At 47.1% G+C, this 14441-nt stretch overlaps 1 protein-coding gene across 2 annotated transcripts in view; it reads right to left on the reverse strand.

The window, feature by feature from the left end:
• The window catches only part of SLC39A14 (solute carrier family 39 member 14), a 53402-nt gene that overhangs the window by 20329 nt on the left and 18632 nt on the right, over positions 1–14441 (reverse strand). For both annotated transcript variants that reach the window (XM_073654042.1, XM_073654041.1), the window contains exons 2-3: positions 4760–4956; positions 3849–4090 (exon numbers count right to left, since the gene is read on the reverse strand). In XM_073654042.1, coding sequence (XP_073510143.1) covers positions 3849–4082 — 234 coding nt within the window. In that variant the 5' untranslated portion in view covers positions 4083–4090; positions 4760–4956. The remainder of the gene's footprint in view (positions 1–3848; positions 4091–4759; positions 4957–14441) is intronic.

Here is a 14441-nt window from a genome sequence, read left to right on the forward strand (position 1 = left end):
AGCAATCTCAAGGCTACAAGTCCATCTCCAAAGACCTGAATGTTCCTGTGTCTTCCGTGCGCAGTGTCATCAAGAAGTTTAAAGCCCATGGCACTGTGGCTAACCTCCCTAGATGTGGACGGAAAAGAAAAATTGACAAGAGATTTCAACGCAAGATTGTGCGGATGGTGGATAAAGAACCTCGACTAACATCCAAACAAGTTCAAGCTGCCCTGCAGTCCGAGGGTACAACAGTGTCAACCCGTACTATCCGTCGACATCTGAATGAAAAGGGACTGTATGGTAGGATACCCAGGAAGACCCCACTTCTTACCCCGAGACATAAAAAGCCAGGCTGGAGTTTGCCAAAACTTACCTGAGAAAGCCTAAAACATTTTGGAAGAATGTTCTCTGGTCAAATGAGACAAAAGTAGAGCTTTTTGGCAAAAAGCATCAACATAGAGTGTACAGGAAAAAAAAAGAGGCATTCAAAGAAAAGAACACGGTCCCTACAGTCAAACATGGCGGAGGTTCCCTGATGTTTTGGGGTTGCTTTGCTGCCTCTGGCACTGGACTGCTTGACCGCATGCATGGCATTATGAAGTCTGAAGACTACCAACAAATCTTGCAGCATAATGTAGGGCCCAGTGTGAGAAAGCTGGGTCTCCCTCAGAGGTCATGGGTCTTCCAGCAGGACAATGACCCAAAACACACTTCCAAAAGCACTATAAAATGGTTTGAGAGAAAGCACTGGAGACTTCTAAGGTGGCCAGCAATGAGTCCAGACCTGAATCCCATAGAACACCTGTGGAGAGATCTCAAAATGGCAGTTTGGAGAAGGCACCCTTCAAATATCAGGGACCTGGAGCAGTTTGCCAAAGAAGAATGGTCTACAATTCCAGCAGAGCATTGTAAGAAACTCATTGATGGTTACCGGAAGCGGATGTTCACAGTTATTTTGGCTAAAGGTTGTGCAACCAAGTATTAGGCTGAGGGTGCCAATACTTTTGTCTGGCCCATTGTTGGAGTTTTGTGTGAAATGATCAATGATTTGATTTTTGCTTCATTCTCTTTTGCGTTTTTTCCTTGCAAGCAAATTAAATGAAGATAATAAGACCAAAGAATTTGTGATTGCAATCATTTTCAGGAAGAAACTGAGTATTATCTGACAGAATTGCAGGGGTGCCAATACTTTTGGCCACCACTGTAATTATGAAGTATGAAATACGCATAGCATTACTACTGTGGAAAATAGAAATACATGAGAAATCTTGGCGCATGAATTGGCCAATTCATGTGGACCTGACAGCCGCGGTAAGGAGTTTCTCGATGTCAGGACCCTACCAATGCGAATACCTCTCTAAGGGACATCCGTCTGCTTATGTGTGGGAAAGTAAGATCCTGATGCAATTAAAACCAGCTGCGGCATCAGGGTGGAGTGCTCAGTCAAAGCTGAGATATAGAAATCAAAAAAACTGACGGCACTTCCAATACAAGAAATAGGTGTGAACAGGTGCTTACTAGGGGGAGCTACCTCCTGGTGATAGCTCCCCCTAGTAAGCACCTGTTCACACCTATTTCTTGTATTGGAAGTGCCGTCAGTTTTTTCTATGACGTCATGGAAGATCCTTTTAGACCATCGCGAGCCGCTCAACACGCTGGACGCATCGCTGAGGAGACCGGGGGAGGTGGGGGGCATTGGAAAGAAAGTATAGTTTTTTTTTTTTTTTTTTTTTTTATTTACAGGTACCATGGTACCCGGGGGTCTGGATGAGAGTCTCCTCTTCTCCAAACCCGGGTAACATCTGCACATTGAATCGCTTAATATCCTCATCACTACATGTATACATGCGGATATTAAGCGATTCAATGCAAGTCAATGGCGGCAATTACGCTGCGTGTCCGCAAAATTAATGGACATGCTGCGTATTTTTCCGCAATGATAATCCGCAGCGGCAATTTCACATGCGGATTATCATTGGGGACCATGGGGCACGTATTATCAAGTGTTTTCACTGCAGAAATTCCGCGGCAAAAACGCTTGAAAAACGCATAGTGGGCACGCAGCCTAAGGCTGTTGCAGTCACTTCACATTTATCTCAATCCCTCAAGCCGCCACTAGGGGACAGTGTGGTTCCAACAATGAAACCAGAAACGATCCAGTGGATTCACCTGGTTGCCGAGGGATAAAATCATATCTCACGCCAATCCTGTAATTCGGAAACTCTGATCGTCCAGCACATCTCCGCTCCTATTAATGAAGAATTTCTCAGGATTCATGTGCTACAATCAGCTAAAGATAAAAATACTTGGCGGTCATGGTGATTACGGTTTATATAAAGAGTTCTCTGTTCATTAAATCCTCGCTGTGTGCAGTAATCTATTGGGATCCCTAGAGAATACTAGTGAATAGTGTAAAGTAGTTAGCCCTTAAAGGGAATCTATCAGTAGGATCCACCCTCCTGAGCCGTCTATATGGACATGTAGGTCATGGGAAGCTGAATAAAATGATACCTTGATATCTGAGATCCGATGTTTTATTCCAGAGAAATCCACGTTTTTCTTAATATGCAAATGAGCTGTTAAGATCTATGGGCCAGACATAGATCTCCCAGAGAATCTGCCTCCAGGGATTACTATAAATGAAAGGAGAGTTACCAGTGTGATACCTGTAATGACTGACAGTCTGCTGTTCCGATCTAAAGGTCTCACACTGGTAGTGACCCCTTACATTTAAGATTCTAGGGCAGATCTACGTCCGGCCCATAGATCTTAACAGCTCATTTGCATATTAAGAAAAACGTGGATTTCTCTGTAATAAAACATCGGATCTCAGATATCAAGGTATCATTTTATTCAGCTTCCCATGACCTACATGTCCATATAAGTGGCTTAGGAGAGGTGATCCTACTGACAGATTCCCTTTAAGGGGTACAGTAGAGTCTTAGAGAGAACTTCTGGGATAGTTTTTACTTAGAGGGGCTGTTTGCTAAAGAAAAGTCATCACCTATCTACTTAAAGATCGTGTGGGTCCGACCGCTGAGACCTGCACCGATCAGCAAGGAAAAAGCAGAGCGAACATAGAAATAACTATACAGCACATAGGACCTTCTTATAACCCAGGAATAGGCTTAAAGTTACGGTGGTAGTTTAGGAGGGATTGGGTTCCCTTTAAGCAGTGTACAAATAAATAGTTCCCATCCTTCTCTAGACATTAAGGCCCCAAATTCATCATCATTTTCAGGGGGGTTTTTTTTGCTTAAAAATAAAATTAAGCGATTTTTCTTTTGCATTTTGTAGTATTCATTGCAGCATTTTTTTTAAATACCAAGTTTTGCACAAAAACAAAAGTGTTCATTTTTTGGTGTCTTAACCTTAACAAGTCGCATGTTAGTCTTCAACTGCGCAAAAATAAAATTCTACAGATTTAGTTCTGTCCTAGGGAGCTGGAGTAGAATTGCACCAAAGTTTTGAAAAGTTGCAAATAAAGAATTTGGGTCAAACATCTAGATAAGGAGGAAAACCACAACGGCGTTGGCCCCCTGTCAGTGAACATGTAGATAACTAGATGCCATTGTGTTCAGTCCTGACAGTGCTCTGTGAGCTAAACATCCTGGACTCCAGACTGACAGCAGAGAAGTAGAATGGCAGACCGATCACTCTCAGATGTCCACCACATCCTTAGTCCGCAGACGCCCACCTCTCCTGACGTCCCCATACACAAGCTTGATTCTGACACCTGTTACCTTATCTCCTGCATCGTCCTCTGACATTTAATCTGTTGTTATCCTCAGCACCTGCTCGGGGGTAGAATTACCCCACAAGTACGTGAGCAGAGTCAGAGATTCGGCCTCATGCACTGGACCCACCTGTGAGATGTTCCTGGTCTCCCCGGCTCCTCTTCCGACCTCCAGTCTTCCCAGCAGAGCCTGCAGCTGCGGCAATGACAGGGTCTCGTTCTCCCCATACCTCTCCAAGATGTCCTGCAGGAAGGAGGCCGCACTCAGCCGATCACCAGAGGTCACAGCCGCCTCCTCTGCACAGCTCGATAGCACAAGACCCAGCAGCACGGAGGCGAGAAGAAGGGCCCATGTACCGGCCATGGTGGGTTCTGGAGAAAGATACTGTATTAATGGCAGTACCAAGACCCAGAGAGTCAGACAGAAATGAAGGCGACCTTCCAGGAGTATTTGATTTAGTGCGGGCGAGAAGTGTAATCAAAGGGGTGGGGGAGGGTAATGGTAAAGGTGAGCAAAGGGGGGGGGGGGGCAACAAAAGGCAACAGAGGGTGAGCAACAGCACAGGGTAGCTGGAAGACAGGCAGCGAGGACACAGGAAAGGGGGTGACAGACCCCTGGGGGGTGGGTGACTGGCAGGAGGAGGGTGACAGACCCCCGGGGGAGGGGGGGGTGGGTGACTGGCAGGAGGAGGGTGGCAGACCCCCAGGGGAGGGGGGGGGTGGGTGACTGGCAGGAGGAGGGTGACAGACCCCCGGGGGAGGGGGGGGTGGGTGACTGGCAGGAGGAGGGTGACAGACCCCCGGGGGAGGGGTGGGTGGGTGACTGGCAGGAGGAGGGTGCAGAACCCCCTGGGGAGGGTGACTGGCAGGAGGAGGGTGACTGGCAGGAGGAGGGTGACAGGCCTCTGGGGTGGCCGGCAGGAGGAGGGTGACAGACCTCCGGGGTGGCCGGCAGGAGGAGGGGGCAGACCCCCGGGATGAGCAGGACACCCTGAGCGCTATCTCCGGGCTCGGCTCCCGTACACACAGGACTCTGCTCACCTAGCCGGACAGCCGTCCTCACTCGCACATCCAGCCGCTCACGACCTCCCGGTCACTGTGCACATCGCGGCCTCCTGTCAGCAACGTGGATCTCGGGAGCTGGCTCTTTAAACCTTGACGTCACTTCAACTTTAACTCCACCTCTTTTCCGTGACGTAGGGGGCGTTACCTGAGATACGGAGCCTCCTACACATCACCTGTACAGAAACACTCAGTGTGATAAACTCACGAGGTGAAGGGACATTACTTACACCGTGCACAGAATGTCTCCTCCGCAGCGTCCATATTACCTCACCCCATCCTCGACTGCTCCTACCGAATGGTCTCCGGCAATATGTCCTCTCCTATTACCCATGTACGTGACACACTGCGCCCTCTAGTGGTAGAGCACACGCAGTATGTATGAATGGAGACATGTTCGCTGCTCACCCTCCTCTGCGTGTGATTGGTTGTTCATAAGCACGTGATAGAATTTACAGTCGCTTACATTCATAGACAGTGGAATGTTCGCGTGGTCACGTGGTGTAATAATTGGCGGGAAGTGTACGTGACAGCAGAGACTAACAGAACATGGAGGCGTCATGGCATCACTGTGGCTTGCAGGTGACCCCATTATCATCCTAAGGGGTCGGCTCCCAACTTTGGGGTCCATAGGACGTTTTGATCACTGATTATTGCATTTATTTAGGGTGGTGACCGAACTCTGCCAGCTCATTTTTACGCGTAATGAACACCATAAAAATTAAAACACAAAAAAACAAAGGCGGAATTGCAGTGATTTCACCAGGTCGCCTACTTTTGTTTTTTTTCCCGTTTTCAGTACATTCTATGGTAAAGTAAATGGGGTCATTCAAAATTACAACTCGTCACTCTCTACCTGTCCTCCATGTGTAGTGCGGGGTCTGTCTCTCTCTACCTGTCCTCCATTTGTAGTGCGGGGTCTGTCACTCTCTACCTGTACTCCATGTGTAGTGCAGGGTCTGTCACTCTCTACCTGTCCTCCATGTGTAGTGCGGGGTCTGTCACTCTCTACCTGTCCTCCATGTGTAGTGCGGGGTCTGTCACTCTCTACCTGTCCTCCATGTGTAGTGCAGGATCTGTCACTCTCTACCTGTCCTCCATGTGTAGAGCGGGGTCTGTCACTCTCTACCTGTCCTCCATGTGTAGAGCGGGGTCTGTCACTCTCTACCTGTCCTCCATGTGTAGTGCAGGATCTGTCACTCTCTACCTGTCCTCCATGTGTAGTGCAGGATCTGTCACTCTCTACCTGTCCTCCATGTGTAGAGCGGGGTCTGTCACTCTCTACCTGTCCTCCATGTGTAGTGCAGGATCTGTCACTCTCTACCTGTCCTCCATGTGTAGTGCGGGGTCTGTCACTCTCTACCTGTCCTCCATGTGTAGTGCGGGGTCTGTCACTCTCTACCTGTACTCCATGTGTAGTGCAGGGTCTGTCACTCTCTACCTGTCCTCCATGTGTAGTGCGGGGTCTGTCACTCTCTCCCTGTCCTCCATGTATAGTGCGGGGTCTGTCACTCTCTACCTGTCCTCCATGTGTAGAGCGGGGTCTGTCTCTCTCTACCTGTCCTCCATTTGTAGTGCGGGGTCTGTCACTCTCTACCTGTACTCCATGTGTAGTGCGGGGTCTATCACTCTCTCCCTGTCCTCCATGTGTAGTGCGGGGTCTGTCACTCTCTACCTGTCGTTCATGTGTAGTATGGGGTCTGTCACTCTCTACCTGTCCTCCATGTGTAGTGCGGGGTCTGTCACTCTCTACCTGTCCTCCATGTGTAGTGCGGGGTCTGTCACTCTCTACCTGTACTCCATGTGTAGTGCGGGGTCTGTCACTCTCTCCCTGTCCTCCATGTGTAGTGTCGGGTCTGTCACTCTCTACCTGTCGTTCATGTGTAGTATGGGGTCTGTCACTCTCTACCTGTCCTCCATGTGTAGTGCGGGGTCTGTCACTCTCTCCCTGTCCTCCATGTATAGTGTGGGGTCTGTCACTCTCTACCTGTCCTCCATGTGTAGTGCGGGGTCTGTCACTCTCTACCTGTCCTCCATGTGTAGTGTGGGGTCTGTCACTCTCTACCTGTCCTCCATGTGTAGAGCAGGGTCTGTCTCTCTCTACCTGTCCTCCATTTGTAGTGCGGGGTCTGTCTCTCTCTACCTGTCCTCCATTTGTAGTGCGGGGTCTGTCACTCTCTACCTGTACTCCATGTGTAGTGCAGGGTCTGTCACTCTCTACCTGTCCTCCATGTGTAGTGCGGGGTCTGTCACTCTCTACCTGTCCTCCATGTGTAGTGCGGGGTCTGTCACTCTCTACCTGTCCTCCATGTGTAGTGCAGGATCTGTCACTCTCTACCTGTCCTCCATGTGTAGAGCGGGGTCTGTCTCTCTCTACCTGTCCTCCATTTGTAGTGCGGGGTCTGTCACTCTCTACCTGTACTCCATGTGTAGTGCGGGGTCTATCACTCTCTCCCTGTCCTCCATGTGTAGTGCGGGGTCTGTCACTCTCTACCTGTCGTTCATGTGTAGTATGGGGTCTGTCACTCTCTACCTGTCCTCCATGTGTAGTGCGGGGTCTGTCACTCTCTACCTGTCCTCCATGTGTAGTGCGGGGTCTGTCACTCTCTACCTGTACTCCATGTGTAGTGCGGGGTCTGTCACTCTCTCCCTGTCCTCCATGTGTAGTGTCGGGTCTGTCACTCTCTACCTGTCGTTCATGTGTAGTATGGGGTCTGTCACTCTCTACCTGTCCTCCATGTGTAGTGCGGGGTCTGTCACTCTCTCCCTGTCCTCCATGTATAGTGTGGGGTCTGTCACTCTCTACCTGTCCTCCATGTGTAGTGCGGGGTCTGTCACTCTCTACCTGTCCTCCATGTGTAGTGTGGGGTCTGTCACTCTCTACCTGTCCTCCATGTGTAGTGCGGGGTCTGTCTCTCTCTACCTGTCCTCCATGTGTAGTGCAGGGTCTGTCACTCTCTACCTGTCCTCCATGTGTAGTATGGGGTCTGTCACTCTCTACCTGTCCTCCATGTGTAGTGTGGGGTCTGTCACTCTCTACCTGTCCTCCATGTGTAGTATGGGGTCTGTCACTCTCTACCTGTCCTCCATGTGTAGTGCGGGGTCTGTCACTCTCTACCTGTCCTCCATGTGTAGCGTGGGGTCTGTCACTCTCTACCTGTCCTCCATGTGTAGCGCGGGGTCTGTCACTCTCTACCTGTCGTTCATGTGTAGAGCGGGGTCTGTCACTCTCTACCTGTCCTTAATGTGTAGTGCGGGGTCTGTCACTCTCTCCCTGTTCTCCATGTGTAGTGCGGGGTCTGTCACTCTCTCCCTGTCCTCCATGTGTAGTGCGGGGTCTGTCACTCTCTACCTGTCCTCCATGTATAGTGTGGGGTCTGTCACTCTCTACCTGTCCTCCATGTGTAGTGCGGGGTCTGTCACTCTCTACCTGTCCTCCATGTGTAGTGCGGGGTCTGTCACTCTCTACCTGTCCTCCATGTATAGTGTGGGGTCACTTGAAATAGATCACTCTGTTTGTAATGACTCTAGATAATATGTGAGTTTCACTTTTTGTATGGAAGAACTGAAATAAATGAACTTTTTGATGTTATTCTAATTTTGTGAGAAGCATCTGAAGTTATACCTTACAGGATGACCAGGTACAAACTTGCCAAGAGTTTTGGAGATGCATACTGACTGGAGCACCAACTGTTGGGTTGGGTTCATATAATTCCCTTTCCGCCCAAAACTCCCAGGAAATCTAGGACAGTTGATAACTACAACGTGCTGGGTGTGGAAGGCTGAAAACTGTGACTCCCTGTAAATCCGGGTGAGCGGATGTATGTGCGCAGGCTGATGTTTCAGCTCATGCTTGGTTGTTTTCTTGGAAAATCCAGGATATGCCTTCAAAAATGGGGTGATTTTCTGTAGTTACGGGAAGTCTGGTGTATGGTTTGTATTATTTTCAGATGTGGCAAAGGGGGCAATAAACACTATTAGTGATTTAGATAGGGTAGGTAGGGTATAAGCGTCCCGCGTTCCTACTGTTTGGTCCCATTGTTGAGATCTCCCGGATGACCTTGCTTGATTTTACAGGGCTTGTGTCACTCTTTCTGTATGAGTATCTCATACTTCTACACAGTTTAATAAATATCAATAATTTTATTTATATGGCGGCGACATGTTCCACAACACTTTACAATTGAGGGTTTACGCAGGACATCATCAATTAACCAGAGCGTAGAGCAGTTGTGAAGATCACAATCCGCGCTATCTTAGTAATGGATTAGTCAGAGGACCTAGTGATTTCAGGCAGTTCCAAAGGACATATATGTTTCGAGTTTGTATAACCCCTGTTATATTTTTTGGTTATGGCCAGTGTTCCACCTATGTCACAAAACTTGACCCATTTGCTGTACAGCACCAAGCCTTTATTGTAGACAGCTGTAGAGTGCACTTGTATAATGAGAAAGCACGGCTCTGTGCAGGGTGTCATTAGAGACTTCACCTTATAATTACCAGTATAGAGAGTCTCTATCATTAAACTCTATTATAAGTGTCTCACCTCCTAGATAAGATCTCCATACCTAAAATTATCTAATCAATAGACCAGTGTCCATTCTGTGCCCGTATAAGCGCTTCATCACACCAGAACAGTGGTCTCTAACCCGTGAGACACTTCAGTAACATTATAGGTCGCAGCAGCCACGACCAACTCCAGAGCAGCTGGGGAGATTGGAATGTGAGCCTGGGCTAATCCCCGGACCCTGCTGGTTTTATCACTTTTCTGCAAGGAGGACAAAGTGCACCACGTTAATAATATTACAGGTCTACAAGGGTAAAATTGTTGAAAAGTAAGGTGATTTTTTTTTTTTTATACTTTCGATTTGTTGAACTCAGTAAAAATATCGAAAAAATTCCATCACGTACAATTTTTTCACAAATACCTACTCCATAGGCATTTTCTTTCACCATACATTGACCTCTTTGTATAACCTTTGGTGGATGATTTTGGGGTTATTAGGTTGGTTAGAAATGGTTTTTCATGGTACAGAAGCAGAGAAAAGGAATTACTTCCATACCTTTCTCAAGACGGTTCTCTAGTGTATTGCACTGATGTTCCTGGGCTGATGGAAAAATGTAACATTGAGTACAATGTGAGAGTGGAGAGTCTTTATTGATTCATCCAAAAAAAACAGTCTGAAAGCTGTGCTACTGCACAATGGCAGCAAGTGTCTGTAGGGCATTCTGTGCACTTGAGCTATGAGAATTTACACTTTATTCTCAAGAAATGAACTCCAAAAATCAAGGATGGTCAATATGTGGTGAGATGTAACGATCATACCAATGTAGATGGAACGTGAACACGATGAGGGACTACTATGAGTACAATGTGAGAGTGGAGAGTGTTTATGTGTTTATTGATTCATCCAAAAAAAAGTCTGAAAGCTGTGCTACTGCACAATGGCAGCAAGTATGTTTCAGTGTCTGTAGGGCATTCTGTGCACTTGAGCTATGAGAATTTACACTTTATTCTCAAGAAATTAGCTACGAAAATCAAGGATGGTCAATATGTGGTGAGTTGTAACGATGATACCAAGGTAGATGGAACGTGAACATGATGGGGAACTACTACTGAATGCTTCACAGAGAAGCCTTCTATAAGAGAAAAGTTATCAAGAGAAGCTTTGAAGAGAAAAGGCGTAAGAATTAATTTCCAACAAAGTTGCAGAATGAATGTTCAATACATTTTTATATATAATATGTTGTACATTTTTGGCTACGATAAATACTCGCTTGTATGTAATTTCACACGCGTTTTGTGCAAAAATCCATATTTGATGGTTAAAAATAGAAGTGTATTTTGAAACATAAGAATCAGTCATTGGATTTGAAACTATTTTTATAAACCCAAATTTTGCATAAATATGTATTTATTTAAAGGGGATATCCAGTTTAAAAAAAATAAAAAATCAATATACACCATTAAGGGTGAATAGAGTGGGGGGATGCTCTGTTCGGGATCCTCTGTTTCTTGGCCAGAGCAGAGTGCGGTTACAAAGAAGTCCTGTGCTATATTCTGTGTAATTCTTAAAGGGAAGCCTTATTCATTCAGGTGATTCATACCACCCAAACCACAAATAGCATGAATCAGAGCCCGGCTGAGTGATTGCAGCCAAGTATATATTTCTCTGAAACACTCTGGTATTTCAGAGAAAATATAGTTTGAAGATCAAGATGATACTAATTAGTCTTGATAAATGACATAATGATGCAGGTCATCTTATAGATTGCGAGCACCAGGGCTCTCACTCCTCCCCTGTTTAACTATGTGTTACTTTGTGATGTCTTTATTCTTTGTACATGTCCCCACTTAATATTAATATGTTGGCGCTATAAAAATAAAATTATTATTCGTACGATGCTTACCCTGTACAGCTTTTCCAAGCTTTGCTCCATGTGATTGGCAGGTCTCTGGCTATGTTCACACTCCGGAGAGACATGTCAGTCAACGAGAAAGTTAAAGAAGTACGTGGACAACCCCTTCTCATACCCCAACACTTGGCCCGGATAAAATAATAAAGCTTATACTCACCTCCCGTGCGGGCGCTGTTCCAGCGGTGTCTGCACTCGCTCTCCCCGGGGCTCCCATGCGGTTGTTGTGATGGTGGCGCCCAATCAGCTCCGGTATCACTGTTCCCCACCTCCTGTTGAATTGAACATGAGGATGTCCGGGCTGCAGCTGATCTCTGACTTCCTCTTCATGTTCAATTTGTACAAAGGTGATGCCAGCGCTGATTTGGCACCAGCGTCACGTGTCACAACAACTGCACGAGAGCCCCGGAGAAAGTGAGTCCTGACACCGCTGGAACAGCGCAGGAATGGGAGGTGAGTATAAGCTTTTTTTTATTTTATCATAGGGTATGAGAAGGGGTTGTCCTAGTAGTGGACAACCCCTTTAATAAAGTACAAAAATGAAGCTACTTTGTAAATAGCCTTCAAACAAATTATCCTACCCTTTAGTGTTTACAGCTCTAGCAGACCTATATGTTCCCATGGTTACAGACTACAAGCAAACCCTATGATGTCTGATAATTCAATCATGACTTATTCCAGTCCATAAGTAAGCAAGCGGTAAGGACAAATAGAAAAAGGGGACCACATGACTGCTGGTTCTGACTACATAGGGTTTGTCTGTAGTCTGTAACCATGGCGACAAATCATTCTTACATAGTAGTGTATACCTTAAACAGTAGAATGCACTGTGAGTAGAATTATTAGGAAAGTGAGTATTATCACCATATCATAATTTTTATGAAGATTTTCCAGTACGTCCCCATGACAGCACCATAGGAGGAGTAATCCCATATCCTGTGTAGGGACAGGAAGCACAAGAGGCTAAAAGCCCTCCCACCCCCAACCCCCTCAGTGTTTTTCCTGTCCCTACACAGGACAGGGAGTGCAGGAGGAGCGCTGGTGCAGGAGCACTGAAGAAAAGGTTTTTACCTTGAGGGACCCCGGGGGATCGGGGGCGCCGCGGCTCTCTCCTTCCCGCCGTCAAGCGGGTCCTGGGCCGACACTCCCTGCTGGGAGTCCCTCAGCCCTCCGGTGTGCTGGAGCCTCCGAGTGCCGCTTCCCCATCGCCGGGGCTCTCGGCGTCCTGCTCTAGGCGGGTCCGGCTTCTCCCGGCTCCAGGACCGCTCGGCGTCGAAACCGGAAGTCCGGAGATGACTACTTCCGGTGGTGGTCGCGCGGGAAATTCAAACCGCGGTTAGACCAGGAGAAAATGACTGGGCGACCAGGTAAGGTATAAGAAGGGGGGCTGGGGAGCAGCATAGGCAGGCTTACAGCTTTGGCACCCCTGGCAGTACAATGGCTGACGTGTCACACCCTGATACCCACCCTGGATCGCCCCAGAGTCATGTAAGTGTACCATTACCCCTTTTTATATGGCTAATGGGGCTTACGCTTACCAGGCCCTCCATATATTTTATAGGATGTCTCTGGCCAGTTACCACCTCCTTCTTAAAAAAAGAAGGATATGGGAAAAAAGGCCACAGTAAAATCCAAGAGGTGCCTGGATTGTAACATCAAACTTCCCGACTCATATACAAAGCGTCTATGTGCTGAATGTAGAAACTCCATGCTAAAGGAGGAGCACGGGGCTTTATTAAATGAGATGCGCAGTATAATTAAAGAAGAAGTTTAGGCTTCTATCACGTCTCTACAGCCTCCAGATTCAGGAGTCCAGGAAGTCCCGGGACCCAAAAGACCCAGAGAAGATATAGCACCATCTTCTGAGGGTGAAATTGACCCATCTGGCGACTCTGACAGTGAGACCATTAGTCCACCTCAGGGCGGGGAACGGAAAAGATATATGTTCCACTCAGATGGTATGGATATTCTTCTACGAGCCGTCAGAAACCCGATGCAAGTAGAGGAAATGGAGAAGAGCAGTAACATTCAGGATGAGATGTTTGGTGGTCTTAAAACCCAGAGATCCATGGTTTTTCCTGTTAATGCTCATGTGAAGGACATGATACTGGAGGAATGGGAAGATGCGGAGAAGAGACTCTCTATACCACGAGACTTCCGCGCCCGACTATCTATTGACCCAGAGGACACCAACTTGTGGGACACTGTTCCTAAAATTGATGTCCCAGTGGCTAAAGTGCTCACAAAAACCTCTATCCCCTTTGAGGACTTGTCAGGACTTAAAGATCCTATGGATAGGAAGGCAGACGGACTTTTGAAAAAAGCCTGGGAATCTTCGGTGGCAATCATTAAACCTAATATTGCTGCTACATCTATTGCCCGATCCATGAGAATCTGGCTAGAAGAGTTAGAGAGTCACTTACGGGATGGCACCCCGAGGGAAACTCTCCTTCAATCATTGCCCCTGTTAAAGATGGCAGCAAATTTTTTGGCCGACACTTCGGCGGAATCGGTCAGATTTGCGGCCAGAAATAATGTGCTTTCCAACTCAGCCCGTAGAGCTGTTTGGTTAAAAACATGGTTGGGAGTTACAGCTTCTAAGAACAAGCTGTGCTCTTTTCCATTTTCAGGGCTCAGAGTATTCGGACCTGTACTAGATGACATTCTAGAAAAAGCATCCGATAGAAAGAAGGGCTTCCCCGAGGAGAAAAAGAAGTAGCAGCCCTTTCGTAAACCCTTCCCCTCCCGTAAATATAACACTCAGAAAAAAGGGGGGTTCACAAGCTGGAGTTTTAATAAGGGGAGCAAAGATAGGAAATACCAGCCCAGTACTAGCTCCAGTCAAAAACGACAATTACTATGTCAGAGTGGGGGGGCGATTAAAGTTTTTCAAAAACAGTTGGCATCGGGTCACTCAAAATCCCTGGATACTAATAACTATAGCACAGGGTTACAGGATAGAATTTTCTCAATGTCCCCCTCAAAAATTCCGCCTGACAAAGGGTTCCCCTACCTCTCTTTACCGTGTACAAGCAGACATAGAGAAGCTGCTACATCAGAGGGTTATTGTGCCAGTTCCGGAACACGAACAACATCAGGGCCATTACTCCTCTCTGTTTTCAATAAAGAAACTGTCAGGGGAGTTCCGTACAATAATCAACTTGAAACCCCTAAACCGATGGGTCCGTTACTAAAAATTCCGCATGGAATCAGTAAGATCAGCCATTCCTCTAATAGACGCAGA

The sequence above is a fragment of the Phyllobates terribilis genome, unplaced genomic scaffold (assembly GCF_046119375.1).
Source record: "Phyllobates terribilis strain yellow unplaced genomic scaffold, ASM4611937v1 Scaffold_11__3_contigs__length_659146591, whole genome shotgun sequence".
Taxonomy (NCBI): Eukaryota; Metazoa; Chordata; class Amphibia; order Anura; family Dendrobatidae; genus Phyllobates; species Phyllobates terribilis.